The sequence below is a fragment of the Diospyros lotus genome, chromosome 1 (genome assembly GCF_014633365.1).
Source record: "Diospyros lotus cultivar Yz01 chromosome 1, ASM1463336v1, whole genome shotgun sequence".
Classification (NCBI taxonomy): domain Eukaryota; kingdom Viridiplantae; phylum Streptophyta; class Magnoliopsida; order Ericales; family Ebenaceae; genus Diospyros; species Diospyros lotus.
In genome coordinates, this window is record NC_068338.1 from 31,536,327 (window position 1) to 31,557,032 (window position 20,706).

Genomic DNA, 20,706 nt, shown 5'->3' on the forward strand with positions numbered 1-20,706 from the left:
GTAAAGTAGAGCAATTTATCACAATACTACAGGAGTAAAGGTTCTTCCCAATCCTTTGATGTTCGCAAAGAAGTTAACAAGGTCTTGCTTATATGGGAGGTATGATTTTCTTTTGTCTCCTTCTTTTGAAGCTCGGTTCCGTACGTAGAACCCTTCATGAGCGGATGAAGATGCGTTTTCCCCACTGGCGGCGAGTCCCTTCGCTTTCGTCTTCCCAAAAGCCTTAAAGCCGTTGGTAGAGTTTCGCCTTTGCTTGGGAACCTCAGTTCCCTCGAGTCTGTCAACCTTATAGTCTCTATTCTTCAAAGTCAAGAACACGAAGGCGTCATTCCCTTCGCTATTGCTTCGTCGGAGCAAATCCTGAAACTTCTATCTTTTCATTGATGATCTAGTTGAATGACTTTTCTTGCATCTACTAGGTGAGGTCTCGAAGACTTTCGATTGGGGCTACGGTGTTCAGAAAGAGATAGACGGGTAGCCGAAGGGTTGGGGTCGATGGTGTCTGCGAAAGGGAGATGGAGAGCCAGAGAAAGACAGAGGGAGAGAGAGAGAAAGAAGGGAAAGAGAGATACTTTTGGGTCATTTATTAGAGGGGACAAATTAGTCATTTCAATGCCCTTGTAAAGCATTCTGTAAATTCCTTTCCATACAAACAACACAACTCGATATTGTTTGTAAGAGCACACTGATTTTAAAAAATGAAGTTGTTTCGACAAAGAAACAAATATTGTTGATAGTAGCTCTCAAGGCATAGGGCGAGTGATCGGATGAGCATTATGTTAATGTCAATCCAGTATGTTGCGAGTAATTCTCGTCCTACGCAAGAATTAAAGGCTCAATCTGTGATTTACCTCTCCCGACGTAATCAAATACACAAATACCGACAATCGTGCAATGACAGTCAACCCAAGATATTGTTGGTAATATATTGAGTTTTCTTTTAAATTAATAATGAGATTATTGAATATTTATTGAGATAATGAAATTTAATTCAATAAAACAATAAGTAAAATTATTATATAACATCCATTTAATTCAGTAATCAAATAATTCAAACTTGCTCGCAGTTAGGGATGTTCAAAAAAATCGATGCACCGCGTAAACCGGCCAAACCGAACCGATAATTTTTTTTTTTGGCCGTCGAAAATGATTTGGATTCTGTCCAAACCGCGCGATTTGCGGTTTGGACAGTTGGCAATTCAGTTTAAAATCGAACCGCCCAAGAAAATAATTAAAAAAATTATAAAAAAATTATTATTATAAAAATCTAATAATTAGCAGCCCCATCCTATTTATTTTTTACACTATTTTGTCTTTATTTTTTGCTCCTATTTATTTACATTTAATTGACTTTATTTACCAATATTTGTGTCTTTATTTACCATTTTTAAATATCTTTTTTATTGATTTTAAGTAGCATTTGAAACCGCGGTTTGGCCTAACCCAAACCAGACCGCGGTCTAGTTTAGTTGAAAAATCGCACTAACGATTTGGTGTGCTGAAAATGATTCAGATCGGCCAAATCATACCGCGAACACCCCTACTTGCAGTGCTATAGAGATACCATGAACTTGATTTATCTGCCCCTAAGGTATTCAGTGTACTAAGCGGGTGTTTGGCTTATTTTTTTTTTTTTAATTTTTAAATTATTTAACTTTTAAGTTATATAAAACTTAAAATTAAATAACTTTTAAGTTAATAATGTGTTATAATAAATATATTTTTAAATTATTAATTAATAATTATATATTTAATTTTAAAAAAATTATTAAATTATCAAAACTTAACAAAAAGACCAAAATAAATATAATTTTAAATAATGTCAAAATTTATCATTAAATATTAATAAATTATTTATAATTATTAAAAATATATTAATATAATATTATTTTATATATTTATTGTTATTATATATATATATACATACATGAGGAAAAGAATAGATGAAAGAGATGAGAATGAAGTTGAAGAGATGATGAACAACCAATAATGAAAGAAAAGTTAAAGCAAATGGTAGCAATAGTTGATGGAGGAAATGATAAAGAGTGCAATTTTGTTCATCCCCTTTAACGGGGGTGAACATCACCCTCACAAAACTGTGAGGGTGAAAAAGGCAATGGACCGGCATAAAATATTTTATGTCGTTTCGTTGCCTTTTTCACTCTCATAAAAATTGTGAAGGTGATGTTCACCCCGTTAAAGGGGGGTGAACAAAATCGCACTTAATGATAAAAGCAGCAACTAGTGTTATCAATGGTGATTGATGAGAGCAATGATTGACGAGAAATCAGGGTCGATGATAGCCGATGATAATGGCTAAAAGAGTTGAGATAATCAGGGTTGACCCAAGGCATAAGCCATTGAAACCTATGTCTAGGGCCCTAAAAAATTTGGAACTCTCAAAAAATACAGCACACCCCCAATGAAAAATACAACAGTCACTTGAAAGAACAAAGCACCCCCATTTCACCAAAAAAAAAAAAATTGAAAGCCTCCAAAAAAAATACACCCCTTCTTAAAATAAAATTTATTATCGCCTAAAATTCGACTGGGCCTTGGGCTGGCCCTGAAGACAATAAACGATGAGAGACATAAGTTGAAGAAAAAAAATATGGCTGAAAATTAACAAATAAGATGAAAATAAAATAATAAAATATTCAATCAAGGCAATTTATAAATTAACATTTTACAAAAATTCTCCCTACCAAGTTAAACGTTAATGAATTGCAAGCCAAAACACCCTCCAAGACAAGCTAGTGAGGCAATGTACAACAGTAAATACTCAAAATATCCCTTCTTCGATTACAAAACCATAGATGCCATCTAAGCAGAGCAATCGGCATTCCCGATCGATCACAAATCACTCAAGCACACCGACGACAACATTCCCTCGCATACAAAGTCTTCACTCAGAGTAGCAATTTCTCATCACTCATAACTCTAACCAGAGATTTCAATCGCCTTGCTATCTGCCTTCTTGATCTCCTCCTTGGGAATCGTCAGAGTCAGAACTCCATTCTCCATGGACGCCTTCACCTCATCCATCTTCGCATTTCCCGGCAGCCTGAACCGCCTCATGAACTTGCCGCTGCTGCGCTCTACCCTGTGCCAGGCATCGTTCTTCTCCTCCTTCTCCACGTTCCTCTCGCCGCTTATCTGCAGAACTCTGTCGTCTTCGACCTCCACCTTCACTTCCTCTTTCTTTAGCCCCGGAACATCGGCCATGAACACGTGCGCTTCCGGTGTTTCCTTCCAGTCCACGCGAGTGTTCACCAGTGCAGAATTTTCTCCAGAAAGTTGAGGGAACGGGAAGTCCCTGAAAGGATCCCAAACGTCGAGAGAGAAAGGATCGAAGACGCCACCACGTCGGCCGCCGAAGAAGCTTGGGATCAACGACATTTTCTCCTGGGAGTGGGGCTTAGATGATCGAAGAAAACAAGGAGCGATTTGACTTGGCTGATTGATGGACACAAAGTTCTCTTGGAATCTCACTTGTTGCGATGCGAGGGAATGAGGAGCCGCTCGGCAATTTATAGCATCGGAAAGAGAATTCCAGCAGCTTCAGGGATATCCAGACCTCCGTAATTAGTCAAGAGGCGTTTCTAGTACATTTCAGAAATCTCTAGTTTAAGAGCCCAATTAAAAATCCTTACATCTGAGTGAGGCCCAATATGTTGTAGGCCTGGGCTGCTGGGTAAGCCTGTACTGCATACCAACCCATCATCCATTAAGCTTTCCAATAAGATAACAGCAAATTGGAACTTAAATTTAAAAGTAAAAAATTCATTAAATTTTGATATTTTTGTTTTAATTAATTAAATACTTAAAATTTTGATTTAAAAATGCCACGCCAATCTGAATTACGTCATTTTAATTTAATCAATGTAGTGCCTGAATTTTATTGTAAAACTCGATCAAGTTCAAATACTTTCAGACCAATTAATGTAGATTTAAATTTTTTATTTCATTTATATGTACTTTTAACGAAAGCTAGTTGTGGATAGTATTGAAGTGTTTCCGACCTGAAAAAAAAATATTTATGATTAGAGATGAAAAACTAAATAAATTTTCAAAATATCTATGTAATAGAGAAAAAGAGATAAAATGAGAGATTAGATATGAAAATTTTAAATTGTTTTATTTAACAGAAGGCCCCTACATAATTTCATTCTAGAAACACCTAATTGGGCGGCCGAGATAAACAATCCAAGACGAGGATTAGGCCCCTCAACGGGTACTGGGTCCGGCCCATTATTGGGTTGGCCCATTTCAAAAGCTTACTAATATATACATGTGTATTGGCAGCGAAATGTGAAAGCTCACGTTCACATCCTTGCCGGTTCACACAGAGATGCCGCTTCCTCCCCGCAGAAACAACCAGAAGCATCGTGGAACATACGAGAAACCTCCTTCGATTGCTTACAAATAACGAACGTTGTCTCCACTTTTTGCAGACCAACAATGAGTTGCAGCAAGGTTCAACAACAGCTACCTCAGTTTTGCACGCAATCGAAACTGATAAGCAAGCACCGAAAGGGGGGGAAGATGAGGTCGATGTTGAATGAATGCCCAAGCGTTTGCGGGAGCGGCCGGAGGAGCATATTCAACCCATTATCTTCAGCCTTTCCCGTTTGGCTGCCGTTGAAGGAGTCCGCAGCTTCCTCGTGTTCGGAGCTGCAGGTGAACTCCCCGTGCTTGGACTGGAAGGAGACGCCGGAGGCTCACGTGGTTATGGTGGATCTTCCTGGGATTCAAAAGGAACAGGTTAAGGTGGAAGTGGAGGACGATAGAGTTTTAAGTATTAGCGGAGAGTGGAACGTGGAGAAGCCAGAGGACGAGGAGGAGACGAGGTGGCACAGGAGAGAGCGAAGGAGGGGAAAGTTCAGGAGGCAGTTGGGGTTGCCGGAGAATTGGAAGACGGAGGAAGTGAAAGCTTCAATGGAGAAGGGAGTTCTCACAGTGTTCATCCCCAAGGAAGAAGTGAGCAAGAAGGATGAAGTGAAGAAGGTTGAGATCGATGGCTGAATTGGTTGCTATATATTGCCAAAATTGGAATGCTGTTGCTGTATATCTTGACTTCTTGTTATTAATCTGTGTGGTGTTTGTGTAATTTTTATTTGGACAAAGCTACACGAACGGAAACTTGGACAGAAACTTGGACAACTCTCATGTAATTACCATATTAACCCTCTAATAAAATTACCAACTTACCCATGATCTGTTTCACCTTCTCCTCACCTTTCTTTCACAGAGACGCTAACTCTGACTTTCACTCTCACACACTCTCTCCCTCTCTCTCTCTCTCTCTTCTCAAATCTCCTAGATTGGAAACCCGCTTCTAACCATTTGTATCACTCTCCCACCTCTGCAATAGGAAGACCCCATCTCCAGCCAAACCCCATCTCCGGCCAGACCCCATTTCTGGCCTCTCTCATTCTCAACGGGGAAACCCACTTCACCCTTAACAAAGATCGATCACCTGGGTCGTCTGTCGGAGGTCATCCTAATCGCCTCTTCCAAGTCGGCCACCACCAGATCTACCAGATCTGCCCTCCACCAGTGGTTCATCGTCGAATAGGCAACCTACATTCTCACCCATTGATACTTCACCGATCTCTCACAGCAACAGCAAGTCCCCATCTGACTATAGTTCCTAATCTCTTCACTGGTATGTGTTTTGTTATGTACGAATGCAATGGATTTTAATCATTTTAAGGCTGATTTAAAATCTTAAATCTCCCTTTATGCATCTAATTGCTTTCTTTTTTTATTCTGTACTTATCTGTTCTTGTATAATAAAGCGTCGTTTTCCTGTAATGGATGATTTTGGAGAACAATTAACCTTAAAAAGTACCGACATGGCTAACTACATTGTCCAAATATGAAACAAACCTTTATAGGTATTCCAATATTCTGAGATGGACACCAATTTGGCTTCTAGTGCATGGCCAAGTTCAAAATAGTTTCTCCAGCCTCATAGGAATTTAGAAAATTAGTATTTGATGGAAAGAAATAATGTTGCAATTGCTAATGAAATCACTCCAGTGAAACCATTATCTTATGAAAGCAAAATTTGTTGAAAAGCCAATTCCATTGAAGGAAAGAGTTAAGCACTCACTATTATGGCCAAATAAAGTGAAGCTTAAGCTACTTTAAATATTATCAAGTCTTCATATAAGTTTATGGTATGCCTGAGACTAAAAACATAAGAAGGAGAGAAAACTAAAATAGAAAAATAAAACAAATATAAATAAAAACTTATAGAAATATTACACACACATGCGCATGCAAAAGAAAGGAGAATAGAATAATTTAAGTAATCAATAGTTTCCAAAGATGAATACAACGTTAAACATAGGTGCTAGCATAAAAAGAAAAATATATCATTAGATTTTGTTACCATTTCCAATTATCAGTTTTCCCCTCAAAATTTTAAAAAACGAAAATAAACAGCATTTCGTATGTTTGTTTGAAAAAATAGTTCTATTTTTTTTTGAAAAAATGCAAACACTGGAAAGGTATTTCCAAGTTGCACATAGTTCACAGGTTTCTTTACTTGTTAATCTCACAGGCAAGTGCTTGAATTTGGGTCTTGTTCATCTTTATTTTTGGTGATATGATTTTTGTTTGTCATAGTAGACATTTGTGGACATAATTAGAGCATTACATCAGTACATGATGGGTGTAGGGTTCAGCTATAGGGTTGATGCATGAGCGATGTTAATGGCCAAATTTTGTGTTCAATTGCTATTATTTTCAGATTTTATTACCGACAAGGAATTATATTTTAGAAGACGAAGGAAACCAACAATGAGTGACATAGGTATGTTTATTTATTTTATTTTTTTCAAATTTGGCATATATTTCTCACACTACAACTATATAAAGCAAGCTTGCTAAAGGAATGTATGTGGATAATGCAAATTATAAATCTAACATTATATTATCATATTATTGTTCCTTGTTTTGATTAAGAAAATCATATTGTGCTTGCGGAATCATTTGAAGATAACTCGAGAACTTTGGTTGATAATGAGCAAATTATTGAAGACAATGAGTGTCCCGCATTAAACAACGAACTGCCAGAAGAAGACAATGAGCTTATCCCTAAGGTTGGAATGAAGTTCAATGACGAGAAGGAAGTTTTTGAATTTTATAAAAGATATGCTTACCATGTGGGTTTTCCTGTTAAAAGAAGGAGTTCGAAGAAGGGAGATGATGGGTTGGTAAGATATGTGGGATATGCATGTTGTCGAGAAGGAAAAAGAAATATTAAAGGTAGTACCTCCCTAAACCCTCAACCAACAATGCAATTAGGGTGTAAAGCTAGAATAACAGCATGTTCAGATATTTTAGGGACATGGCGAATAAACATGGTTCATCTTGAGCATAACCATAAAACAAGTCCAACCAAGTCTAGGTTATATCGATGCAACAGGCAATTAAGCGAACATGTGAAGCGACAGCTTGAAGTGAATGACATAGCTGGAATTCCATTACACAAAAGTTTTAACTCAGCTGTTGTTGAAGCTGGTGGATATGAGAACCTGACATTTGTGGAAAAGGATTGCAGGAATTACATTGATCAGGTGAGGAGGTTAAGACTTGGAGAAGGAGATGCTGCTGCTATTCAAGCTTATTTTTCAAAGATGCAAGCCTTTTGTCCGGGTTTTTACTTTAGTGTGGATTTGGATGAAGAGTATCGATTGAAGAATGTCTTTTGGGCTGATAATAGGTGTAGACAAGCATTCAAGGAATTCGGCGATGTTGTCACATTTGACACCACATACCTGACAAATAGATATGACATGCCTTTTGCTCCATTTGTTGGTGTAAATCACCACGGCCAGTCGACACTACTTGGATGTGGTATAATTTCCAATGAGGACACCAAGACTTTCGTGTGGCTCTTTAGGACATGGCTTGAGTGTATGGAGGGTCAGGCCCCTGCAGGAATAATCACTGATCAAGATAGGGCCATGCAAAATGCTATTGAGATGGTCTTCCCTAACACAAAGCATAGATGGTGCTTGTGGCATATATTAAAGAAGTTACCTGAAAAATTTGGGAACCATGGCTGTAAGGCTTATATTCTTTCAGCTGTACATGACGCGGTGTATGAATCACAGAGTCCTGGAGAATTCGAGCAAACCTGGAATTCAATGATTGAGCAATATGCATTGCATGACAACGATTGGTTGTATGGGCTTTACAAAGAAAGAGACCGATGGGTCCCATGTTTCTTGAAAACTAGGTTTTGGGCAGGGATGTCAACAACACAGCGAAGTGAGGGTATGAATGCATTCTTCGATGGATATGTACACTCAAAAACCTCGTTGAAGCAATTTGTTGAACAATATGAGCGGGCAATGAGGTGTAAGGTAGAAAAGGAGTTTCAGGCTGACGTTAAGTCATTTTCTCAAATGATCCCATGTGCATCGAAATATCCCATGGAGAAACAATTTCAAGAAGTCTACACAATGGCAAAATTCAAGGAGTTTCAAGAAGAGTTCACTGGGACGATGTATTGCACGATTGTGTCTGCCGAAGAGGGATCATTGGGTATGAGGTATGAGGTACGAGAAGATATTATATTTGACAATAGAGTAAAGGAAAAAAAATATTCGGTTGTTTTTGAGAAAGAGAAATGTGACATTATTTGCAGTTGTCACATGTTTGAGTTTAAGGGAATAATTTGTAGACATGTTGTGACAACATTGATCCACAATGGTGTCAGATCAATTCCTGAGAGGTATATCTTACGACGATGGAGGAGAGATGTCAGTAGACCCTACATGAGGGTTAAAATCAATTATAATGGTTGGATTAGTACACCTAGCCAATTAAGATACGATGAGTTGTGCAGTCAGTTTTCCAAGGTAGCTGACTTGGTAGCAAATGACGAAGAACGAACTCGGGCAACCATGGAGTGGATCCAGTCTCAATTGAATACATTGAGTATATCCTATGCGAAGCCAAGTTGTGATAGTAATATCTATGTTGAACATAGTGTGCAAGAACAAATCCCTAATTATGAAGAGACAACAACAGCTTTAAGCGGGCAAATAATGGATCCGAGATGCTCCCAGACAAAGGGAGCCCCTAGGAAGCTTCGCAATAAAGGCCCATTGGAAACAAGTACTAAGAAAGCCAAGGTATATTTTGTTATACTTTTTACTTGCCTCAAATTGATGACGTGCTCGATTGTAATGGTTATTACTTTCATTTAATGGCTAGGTGGGATCCTCGAAATCAAGTAAAGGCAAGGCCCCTAGGCAAAACATTGTTCAAGATGCTCAACCATTCAATCAAACTTTTCTACAAGATGCACAATATCATGCGCTCCCACCAATCTCCTTCACACAACATATGTTGGTAAGTAGTAGGATAAGATTAGGCTAATAATATAACTTAGATTTGATGTTTTTTCGCAATGTCTTTTTGGTTATATCCTATGCTTTGCATTCATATTTTTTTTTCATCTAATCAATGTTAAAGCAGACTACAATGCCTCAAACTTGGAATGCTGCTCACAAAATGCCTATGGTTCCAACATTTGGCACGGCTCAGCCTTTTATGCCAATGTACCCGCCCTACCAACAGTCGAATGACAACTTGCCAGATTTTTGAGATTGTAAGGCTTTGCATACAAGATGTGTATAGAGAATCCTTTATTCTTATGTGAATGAATCTTCATTCTTATATGAATGATTGTTAAACCTTCAGGACATGAGTGTATTTATAGCACTCATACATTTATTTGCTAAAAATAATTATTTTTGTTTAAACAAACCTATTTTCTAACCTTTTGAAACGTGTGCATGCATGATTATTATGTTGTGGATTTATATTTCATTGTTTTGAGTCTCACAATCTCATCTAATGCGTACGTTAAGCAGATGGAAGCTTTAGGTGGAATCCAAAATCTTTTTCAGCTGCTTCCAATAACTTGACAAAGGACATGCAAGAAGTTAGTGCAACCCTAAACTTCATTGCTTTGCAGTTGCCAGTAGCTAGCACAGGGAAGTGGCATGCCTTGGGGTTTACTTCATCCACAATTTTCTTGACAGAAACATTATTTTTGGCTTGTTTTACCCGCTAACAAAGTAGTTGTTGCTTTTGACTTTGAATTTAGATTAATCCATGTACTGTAAGCTTTTCTTTTTAGCTCTTTTCTCTGCTCAATTATCTAAGATATATGTATATGCAGTCAGTGTGTGTTAATTGAATGTTTACTCTAATTGGGTGTCAATATTCAAGTATTGAACCATCTGGCATGGTTTGATCAAAATTGTTTCAATGAATAATACACTTACCTTAGCTTAATACAATTATTAATTGTTATGGTTAAATTTTATAATGAGCTTTGGTATGGTGTACAAAATTTTTGATGGAGTTTGGGGGGAGGACGTGACATATAAAATGGTGCTAGTTCTGGTGGCATAATGCTTTATACATTCAGGTTTCTTCCAAATTAATACATTCAGGTTTCTTCCAAGATTCTATTGAAATTAATACATTTACCTTAGCTTAATACATTCGGGTTTCTTCCAAATTATCATCCCCAAATTCCTTTCTTTCTTTCTTTTTTTTTATTTCTTAATTTTCCACCGACGCTAAGAACGGATTGAGAAATCTATGTTAATGGAAGTTAAAATTTTAAAAAAATAATGGATCTCCATTTGGGGGCATTTTTATCATGTCAATTTTTTCCTTTTACAATTATTTTACTAGCTAAAAATATTGGTTTATCAAGTTTTTCTCAAGGGAAATGAATCATAGCCCTTAGATTCTAAAAAAATCCCTTTCATTCTTCAATCATGCGTAAACGGATGAAGACAAAATTTCAGATGAGCTTGATATTATGTAGCATGAATCCTATTATGATGAAATGAGTTTGCAGATTGCCTGGAAATGTAGTATCTAAATGTAAAGGCATTCTTATGGATGGAATAAGAAATAAAAAGAATTATATCAAAAGATTTCTATAGCTCTTGTTAGCTGCATTTGGACAAAGCGAAAATTTACTGAAGAACTGACTGCTGCATTTGGACAAAGTGGAAATGAAATTTACTAAAGAATTGACTGCTGCATTTGGACAAAGTGGAAATGAAATTTACTAAAGAATTAACTGCTGCATTTGGACAAAGCATAAATTTATCAGCAGCTGTAGTAAATTTATCAGCAGCTGTAAAACAGGTGACAGTTTCAAGAGGAGGCGATCAAATTGATTATATACATAATTAACAATCAATAAACATACTTTCATGTTTGCTACCTGTTTATACACTTATTACACTAAAGCCAAATGTCTAAAATTACTATCATCATTTCTCATCAGACATACAATCAACAAAAAACAAATAAATCCTAACACTATTAGACCCCTAACAATCTTACCATTTTTCATCGTACACTCTTGGAGCTTCATTTTCAATAGAAACTTTTCTTCCCTTATACATCTACAATCTTGCTCAAGCTTTAATATCATTTCTTTTCTTCTCACGGCCTTCTCTTTAAAAATTCTCATTTGTTCTTCAAGTATTCTTACATTTTCAGCTTTTTCTTTCTTGATATGTTTCAACTGATCCAATAAAACTCCACATAATACTTTCTCACGACTTGTACGTTCATCATCGATCCATTGAAACCATCTACAATCATCATCCTGTCACCAAACCATCCAACAATCAATTCCATGTTAATTAAAAGTTTTTTCATTTATAATATAACTTACCTTCCAAAATCGACATCGCAAAAATTTTCTCCCAGGATTAGATTTAGTCCATGATGTATAACACCGAACAGATACACCATGCTCACACATTATTCCTTGATGAGAGGTAGAAGAGTTGATAGAAACTTCACTCATATCCACATTAGAAGTCATCTTAATTAAAAACAATCAAATTTGAAAAATATGATTTTATGAAATGATTGTACCTGAAATGTTTTAACATTGTCAATATCCTCCCAATTATATGCAAGTAAAGTATGTAAAAAATATAATTAAACATTACATGAGACAAGAAAAAGGTATATAAAAAAACCAGAAAATAAATGTGTCAATAAAACACAGAAATAGTCCTATGATGTCAATTGTTAGGAACCATATATATAATCACTTCATTAAAAAATTAAAATATTCCCCACACATTATTTCCACATTCAAAGGCAAAAGTATCTATAAGTGTATATCTTACTGTACATATAAGAAATGCATAGATTTATTGAATCTAATATAAACAAACTAAAATAACAAAAACCCATAAACTAATAGAACAAGCCATAGTAGTAGAGGTTTGTTTCTTTTGCTTGTAAAATTGAGACCCATAGCAACTTTAATTAACAGCCTTTTAGCCTTTAGGAATGAGAACAGAAAATGAAAGGAGATGAGGGCAAGTGTTGTACACACATATCATCATGTGAAATCTAGGTATCAACTCTCTTCTTAAGACATTTCTATTTCATTTTCATGCAATCCAATACATACGTTTTTTTATTGATTACAAAACATTATACTATATATCTCTCATCACCACCAACACCAAGGCAAGCCCTTTGAGCAAAACCCCTTCATATCATAATTGATCTATATTATGGGCAAGTTAATTAATTTATTGTTGTTCTTTGTACATAACTTTCTCTGGATCCTATCAAATCAAATTATATAACAATATCAAAGAAATTAAAAAAAAATATCTTTCTTAATTTCTAAAATCATTGGCGAGAAGTGAAAACAGCATAAGGGAGTTATGGTTTTCAATATACTAACTGCAACACTAGTGCTTAGTTATAGGCTTCTAGAACTAACTATTATCATATATATTTCAAGTATTTCCCAAGAAAAATTTGTGTGTTGTGAGATTAACCCATTAACTACAAACCAACAAAGATTCACATTCAACAAGCAACGAACAGAGCTAAAACAAATACAGAGTGAATACTTATTTGGACGATGTAAAACCGCGTACCAGTGGAGAGATCAGGAACTGTAGATATAAAGAGCTGCTGCTGTTGCATTCGACGGAGAGAGAGATGGCAATGGAAGGCAGATCTAGCGATGGCCGACTTGGAGAAGGCGGTGAGGCTGACCTCCGATCTTGCGTTGCAGAGAGAGCAAGTGAGATAGATGAGAGTAAAAGAGAGAGTACGTACCAGTCGAGAGATCAGGAACTGTAAATAATGAAGAGCTGCTGCTATTGCATTCGACGGAGAGAGAGATGGCAATGGAGGGCAGATCTGGCGGTGGCCGACTTGGAGGAGGCGGTGAGGCTGACCTCCGATCTCGCGTTGCAGAGAGAGCGAGTGAGATAGATGAGAGTGAAAGATAGAGTGAGAGGTTGTTGGTGGGTTTCAGAGCTCTGTTCGTGAAAGAGAGAGTGAGAGTTTGCAAGTTGCTGGTGGGTTTCCGATTTGGGCAAGAGAGAGTGGGGTTTCTGAGCTCTGTTCTTGAAAGAAAAAGTGAGATGTAAAAGAGTGGGGTTTTTTGATTTTCAATCGCAAGAGAGAATAGGGTTTCCTTTCTCTGTTTGTAAAAGAGAAAGTAAGAGGCTTCTCAAATTAGAGAGTGAGAGAGTCAACAACGGCGGGCTTTCAAAAAATTGAAATACGCACGATATATTTATGTCAAAATATCACGAGATTATAGAGTTGTCTACCTTTCTGTCCATCTTTCCGTTCGTGTAGCATTTTCCTTTTTATTTAAGTTCATAGATAGGCTCTATAGGGCTGTTGTGATTTTGAATAATGAAGGCTAGTTCAGGCAGCAGGCATGCCAAATTAAAGAATTTCTTTATTTATGTAATGTTTTCTCATGCGTTATAATATAATATACACATGGAGCGGTATACAGCTTTCTAAATGAACGGTGCATTCTGATCTCTAGATTTTCTTTTTCTTTTGGTCTTCCTCACACTAAATTATGAAAATTAAGCCATCTTTAAATGCCAAGCATCAATTTTTATTATTTCTTTGATTAATCAATGTAAACTTGCTTGGGGCTGGGAAGATTTTAAGTTGTTTCTTGGCGCGCGGTATACTGAAGTGAAACTATTGAAAGCATTAGTCTAGAAAAGAACAAAAAGGGGATCGTATCCGCTTGTGAGGCTATAGACATGAAAAAGAGATTGAGAGTTGACCAAGGCCCACTTAAATATATTTAATGGGAGGTTCAGAGAAAAAAAAAAAAAGTAAAACTGAGGGGGGACATATGGGAAAAAAACTTGGGCCAAAAGGAATCCACAGATTGGATATGTATGGATTTATTGATCATGAAGTCTACAAAAAAATAAATTCAAAAGTTAAAAGATAAAATATAAAGGACAAAATAAAAGAAAATAGCCACAAGAGCTTATGGGCCTCATGCACCATGGGCTATCCTTAAGAAGTCAGGCCCACAATTTGTTGGGCCTATTAGGTGTAAGGATTTTAATTGGGCTCGCCTCTAGAATGTACTAAAAATAATCACGGAGGTCTGGACATGTCCTGAAGTTGTCGGAATACTTTTTTCGATGCTATAAATTGTCGAGCACCTTCTCTTTCCCTCCCATCACAACAAGTGGGATTACCGTACTAATTTGATTAGGTCTAACCTAACAAATAAGACAATTGCTTAGTATTTGGGCCCGGTCTACGGACTCATCCCATTCACATTAATTCAGCAGCACTCTCTCTTCCTCTCATTGTCATGCCATGATCCTTATGCCTTGAACCAACCTCAACTGTCCCGATCGAGATCCTGGCTCTTAACTTGTCTACAATATCCAACGACATGCAAAGAACCATTTCCTTCTCTCTTATATAAGTTAGGCGACCATCAGTAAATTAAGTATGTTCACTTTCAGTCTTACAAAAACCATGTTATTTTGATTGAGAGAAACTTTCCGCTGGTTAGGGAAAGAGGTAGATTATACAGTACTGTCGATCGGGGCAGAAATGTTGGTATGAAAAGAACATTTAAACAATTAATACAATACGGAAATAATTTTTATTTTGTTTTCCTCTTCAAACTCACAATATTATATTGGGAATACCCAAATATAATAATTAAACTAATGCACACGAATAATTAACAAACACTAAGGCTGTAGTAATTCAGCCATCGATCTCGACGTTCTTCACATCATCCTTCTTCACTTCTTCCTTAGGGATGGACACTGTGAGAACTCCATTTTCCATTGAAGCTTTTACTTCTTCCGTCTTCACATTCTCCGGCAACCGGAACCGCCTCACGAACTTTCCACTGCTCCGCTCCCTCCGGTGCCACGTCACCTCCTCCTCCTCCTCCTCCGGCTTCTGCGCCTTCCACTCGCCGCTAATCTTTAAAACCCGATCTTCCTTAAGCTCAACTTCGACCTTAACTTCTTCCTTGTAATTAACCCCAGGAAGATCCACCATAAACTGGTGAGCTTCCGGCGTCTCCCTCCAGTCCACGCACGGGGGATTAACCATCTTGGAGAACTCCGCCGAGCAACACGAGGAAGCGAACTCCTTCATCGGCAGTCGGACGTGGAAGGCGGATGAGATGTTGCTCCGGCGGCCGCCGCAAACGCTCGGGCATAGAACCGTCGCCATCTTCCTCTGATCCGTTCTGTATATGTTTTGCTTAAGAAAAGTGATGTAGCTGCTGTTGTCGAGCGATTGTTGGTGGATGTGGAGATCGAGGGGATAATGTCGGACATTTATAAGCATCCTAGCTAGGGCTTGGGAGGCTTCGAGTATGTTCCAGATGTTTCTGTAGTTGCTTTTGAGAAAGTGACGCGCGAATGGACTTTGTAGCTTCGTTAACGCGTCTGTGTGAACATGCGAGGATGCCAATGCTAATGTTCACAACAGAAAATAAATAAATATATGAAATCAATGGAGTTTAAAGTTATAATCGTATTATTGGATAACTAAGATGGTGTTTGGCTGGGCGGTTTGAGAGCTTACAAGCAATCAATGGAGGTTAAAGTTACGTATCTTAGTTATATATTTTTTAAAAATTAAAAAATTTAAACACTATCAAATTTATTATGTTATTTTTATAACAACATTTTAAAAAAGTTAATGGAGTGTTTTATAATTTTATTTTTTAATAATTTTAATATTTTCAACCTTAAACATTAAAAACTCTCTCCGCTTTCTCATCCCTTTGCCCTTCTCTTCTCGTCACCTCCTTCCATCTCCTTCATCGCCTCCAACCCCATCACCATTGTTGTTATCTCTATCTCTTCTTCCGTTGTCTCTCTCTATCTCCTTCTCATTGCCTCTCTCTAGCCTCGTCACTATCTCTTCCATCGCCACATCCAGTTTTCATCATGGCCATTATTGTTAAAATCGTAAGTTAACTTATATAATTTTACGAATTTATGAGTCCACAGCCATAAAATGAATCTAACTCGCATGTAAAATCAATTTTAGTATAATCGGACAAGAATCGCAAATCAGCTCGTTAAACTCGATCCGGGTTTCGAGTTTACCGAGTTCACTCTTCGGCTTAGTTTCCAGGCCAACGTATATGTATATATGTATATAGTGCCTGGTTCCTTCCCCATTTTGGTCTTTCTATGCAAACCCTAAACGGCTGAGAGTAAGCGGTCAGCGTTCCCCCTTGTTGTGACGTGCTTCATCAGTGCCGATGCTTGCTGCGATGTGCTTGATTGGTGTTGATGGTTGCTGCGACAAGGTTGATCGGTGGCAGTGCATCCGGCCGATTACTGTCTGTGTACTCTAGCTTTACTGCTCTATTTCAACTTTGTTCGTTCACCTTCCTTCAAAATTCAAAGCCTCAAAATAAAAGGTATAGTGAATGAATTTGACCCATGTACGAGTGTGTCCAATTGCTGTCCGAATTCCGATTGCTTCTATTGTACAATTGTACGAGTCATATATATATATAGGATACATATATATATTTTATAGATATTAATATTACTTTCATTGCTACAATTTTCAGGAATTTTTTTTTTAACTATCCATTGTTATAATTTTATTTCATATGTGTGTGTAGCTTTTAGTTTATATGTATATATATTTTATTTATCATAAAAATTATATTATTATAAATATATATTTATATAAATTAAAAAATATTTTTAATTATTCATAAAATCGTTACGATTCTATTTTATCATCCAATTTTATAAATCTTTTTATAATTTTACTTAAAATTTTAATTTTAGCAATCTTGACATGTCATCTTCAACCCATCGCTATTGCCCCGTTTGTTGCAGTTTAATTAAAGAAATTATATCTTCTAATTTTTTAGATTATAACTTCTAAAATTTAAAATAAGTTGTGAACTTATTTGTTATAATTTCTGAAAAGTTGTAGTTAAACAGTTGTGGTGTTTGATAGCATAAGCTGTAAAATAACTTATTTTTGTATAATTGTCCATAATATCCTTAATAGTTATAGAATGATAATTTAAAAATTAATTAGTGTATATGTATAAGTTTCAAGTGTTATAAAAAAATTAATTAGTGCATAGAGAGAAAGAGAGATGGCGAGAGAGAAGAAGAGATTTGAAAATTGAGATGACGGTAGAAAAGAGAGACCCTTGATTGCATGGACATAACAGTAATTCTTTGTTAAAAATAGGGATAAAATTGTCAAAAAAATGTAACTATTTAATCAGAAATTATAAAAGCTGGGATACCCTAGTTTTAAAAAAGTCAGCTTCTACCCCTTCTAAAAACTAGTAAAAATTATAAACTAGAATTCTAAAAATTAAAACAAATACTACGTACCTACTTTTTTAAAGATAAAAATTAAAAATTACAACTTTTAAACTACAACATACAAGCCCATTATACCCTCATTTTACTACCTCCAACTCCATCGCTCATCAAATATCTCTCCCTACAATATTGATTTTGTAATTTTTATAATCAATTTTCTAATTATGTTCTTTGTATTAGTGTTTTTTGTGGTTCATTTTGACTCCCAAATTTGATTAATGAATTACTATTTGATAATTTGATTTCAAAATCTCCAGTCAGTGGATTTTGTTGTTCTTTGCAGAATGCTGTGATAATACGATTTTATTATATATTTATCAGTTTCTTTTCTTTGTCCATTTATATCATAATTAATAAATAATGTGAGAGACATAAAAATTAGCATTTATGAAACCAATTACACATTTTTTTCATTTGACCTTAGACAAATATTTTCTAGAACAAATTAATGAAAACATATTGACAATTGCGAAACCAATTGCAATTTATTCTTCTCCTCTAAGAACAAGCAAAATCACACAAATGACAAGTAGTTAAGATGGGATGGGATGGGAAGGGAAGACAAAAAAAGCAATAGCAATTCAGATCAGCCAGTGATCTCAACGTTCTTCACAACATCCTTCTTCAATTCTTTTTTGGGGATCAACACTGTGAGAACTCCATTCTCCATTGAGGCTTTTACTTCTTCCGTCTTCGCATTCTCCGGCAACCGGAACTGCCTCCTGAACTTTCCCCCCCTTCGCTCCCTCCGGTGCCACGTCCCCTCCCCCTCCTCCTCCTTCCTTTCTCCGGCAATCCTTAAAACTCGATCTTCCTCAACTTCGACCTTAACATCTTCCTTGTTAACCCCAGGAAGATCCGCCATAAACAGGTGAGTTTCCGGCGTCTCCTTCCAGTCCACGCACGGGGCGTTAACCGTGTCGGAAGCAGACTCCTTCAACGGCAGCCGAACGTGGAAGGCTGAAGAGATCAATGGGCTGAAGATGTTGCTCCCGCCGCTCCCACAAATGCTTGGACAGTGATTCATCATCCGCGATATCTTCCTCTCCTTTCTCGAATGCTTGCTTATCAGTTTGGATTGCTTGCAGAACTGATGTAGCTGTAATTGTTCAACGTTGCCGCCGCAAGTCTTCATTAATTGTTTGTGTGGGATAAGAAAGGGGGGACAAAGTTTGTCGGGTATTTATAAGCGTTTGAAGGAGGTTTCTAGTATGCCCGCGATGCTTCTAGTTGTTTCTGCTGGGAAGAAGCGACGCGTACACGGAATAAAATAAATGAAAAATTAATGATGAACCCATCCCTTCCGGGTAAAATGTCGACGAAAACAACCAGCTATTTGACTTGGCTTATCGATGGACAGAATGTTTTCGCGGAATCAAACTTGTTGCGATGCAAGAAAAGGAGGAGCCGCTGGGCAATTTATAGCAAACGGAAAGAGAATTCCAGCAGCTTCGCGGCATATTCAGACCTCCGTATTTAGATAGAGATGCTTCTAGTACATTTTAGAAATCTCTAATTTAGGAGCCCAATTAAAATCCTTACATCTGGTGAGGCCCAATATAATGTGGGCCTCGGCTGTTGTTAGCTAAGGGTAAGCCTGTACTGCATACCAGCCCATCATCCATTACGCTTTCCAATAAGATAACAGCAAGTTGGAACTTAAATTTTAAAGTTGAAAAGTTAATTAAATTTTGATATTTTTGTTTTAATTAATTAAATACTTAAAATTTAGGTTTAAAAAAGCCAAGCCAATCTGAATTACGTCATTTTAATTTAATCAATTCACGGCCTGAATTGTATTGTAAATCTCGGATCAAGTTCGAATACTTTCAGACCAATTAATGTAGATTTTTTTTTTTTTGTACTTTTAACCAAAGCTAGCTGCGGATAGTATTGAAGTATTTCACCTGCAGCTCCGAACACGAGGAGCTGCAGGTGAACTCCCCGTGCTTGGACTGGAAGGAGACGCCGGAGGCTCACGTGGTTATGGTGGATCTTCCTGGGATTCAAAAGGAACAGGTTAAGGTGGAAGTGGAGGATGATAGGGTTTTAAGTATTAGCGGAGAGTGGAACGTGGAGAAGCCGGAGGAGGAGGAGACGTGGCGGCACCGGAGGGAGCGAAGGAGGGGAAAGTTCAGGAGGCAGTTGGGGTTGCCGGAGAATGGGAAGACGGAAGAAGTGAAAGCTTCAATGGAGAAGGGAGTTCTCAGAGTGTTCATCCCCAAGGAAGAAGTGAGCAAGAAGGATGAAGTGAAGAAGGTTGAGATCGATGGCTGAATTGCTGGCTATATATTTGCCTAAATTGGAATGTTGTTGCTGTACATCTTGACTTCTGTTATTAATCTTCTGTGTGGTGTTTGTGTAATTTATATTAAGTTTATAGACAGGGTCTACAGTACTGCGATTTTGAATAATGAAGCTAGTTCAGACAACAGGCATGCCAAATTAAAGAATTTCTTTATTTATGTAATGTGTTGGACTTGTAGGATCTCCCAGGCGTAGAGCAACTCAACCAAGAACATAAAATAGAACCAAAAACAGAAAAATACAAAAAAGAGAATTGATACAAAATATGTGTTTGGATCCGTAAAACGATCTTCCTCACACTAGGAGTTTCAACCCCTAGTCAATTCACTCAATACTAATCAGAATTATAGAATTACAAAAAGACTTACAATATCATAACAAGAACAAAAATGAGTACAAGCTCTTACCTAAGTGTTCCTTCTCAATCTTTTCTCTCTTTCCCAACGTCACACTTAGAGAATTAGGATACAGTAGCTTCTTAGAATAACCATTCATCCATCCTTTTAGTTCTATTTATAGGCAATTCATTAATAACAAGGCTGGATATAACAGGATAGAAACGGATTGGTTGGTTTGGTTGTTGATGATGCAGAGTCGATCACCTTCTTCTGTCTCGGACCAAATACTTGCAAAAAAGGAGGGGGGGACTCGCTCCCCGTGATCCCTCCGACGCTTA

General features: G+C 37.0%; 4 protein-coding genes across 4 annotated transcripts; 1 reads left to right on the forward strand and 3 right to left on the reverse strand.

Annotated features, from left to right (window-relative positions):
• Nucleotides 1–2,767: 2,767 nt before the first annotated feature.
• LOC127803784 (17.3 kDa class I heat shock protein-like) lies at nt 2,768–3,510 on the reverse strand. The gene has a single exon (XM_052340268.1). It carries the CDS (start codon nt 3,397–3,399, stop codon nt 2,941–2,943), a length of 459 nt encoding a protein of 152 aa, XP_052196228.1. The 5' UTR covers nt 3,400–3,510; the 3' UTR covers nt 2,768–2,940.
• Nucleotides 3,511–4,324: 814 nt separating this feature from the next.
• On the forward strand, nt 4,325–20,137 carry LOC127803761 (18.1 kDa class I heat shock protein-like). Its single transcript, XM_052340231.1, has 2 exons — nt 4,325–4,680; nt 19,659–20,137. The coding sequence occupies exons 1-2, from the start codon at nt 4,462–4,464 to the stop codon at nt 19,998–20,000; spliced, it is 561 nt and encodes a 186-aa protein (XP_052196191.1). The 5' UTR covers nt 4,325–4,461; the 3' UTR covers nt 20,001–20,137.
• Nucleotides 14,967–15,658, reverse strand: LOC127803775 (17.5 kDa class I heat shock protein-like). The gene has a single exon (XM_052340255.1). It carries the CDS (start codon nt 15,574–15,576, stop codon nt 15,097–15,099), a length of 480 nt encoding a protein of 159 aa, XP_052196215.1. The 5' UTR covers nt 15,577–15,658; the 3' UTR covers nt 14,967–15,096.
• On the reverse strand, nt 18,092–18,883 carry LOC127803768 (17.5 kDa class I heat shock protein-like). Its single transcript, XM_052340244.1, has one exon. It carries the CDS (start codon nt 18,856–18,858, stop codon nt 18,310–18,312), a length of 549 nt encoding a protein of 182 aa, XP_052196204.1. The 5' UTR covers nt 18,859–18,883; the 3' UTR covers nt 18,092–18,309.
• Nucleotides 20,138–20,706: the final 569 nt, after the last annotated feature.

Coding starts and splice junctions, on each gene's coding strand:
- LOC127803761 (XM_052340231.1), top strand. CDS start 4,462: ATGAGTTGCAGCAAGGTTCAACAACAGCTACCTCAGTTTTGCACGCAA. Junction 4,681..19,658: donor CCTCGTGTTCGGAGCTGCAG/GTGAACTCCCCG, acceptor GAGGAGCTGCAG/GTGAACTCCCCGTGCTTGGA.
- LOC127803768 (XM_052340244.1), bottom strand. CDS start 18,858: ATGAAGACTTGCGGCGGCAACGTTGAACAATTACAGCTACATCAGTTC.
- LOC127803784 (XM_052340268.1), bottom strand. CDS start 3,399: ATGTCGTTGATCCCAAGCTTCTTCGGCGGCCGACGTGGTGGCGTCTTC.
- LOC127803775 (XM_052340255.1), bottom strand. CDS start 15,576: ATGGCGACGGTTCTATGCCCGAGCGTTTGCGGCGGCCGCCGGAGCAAC.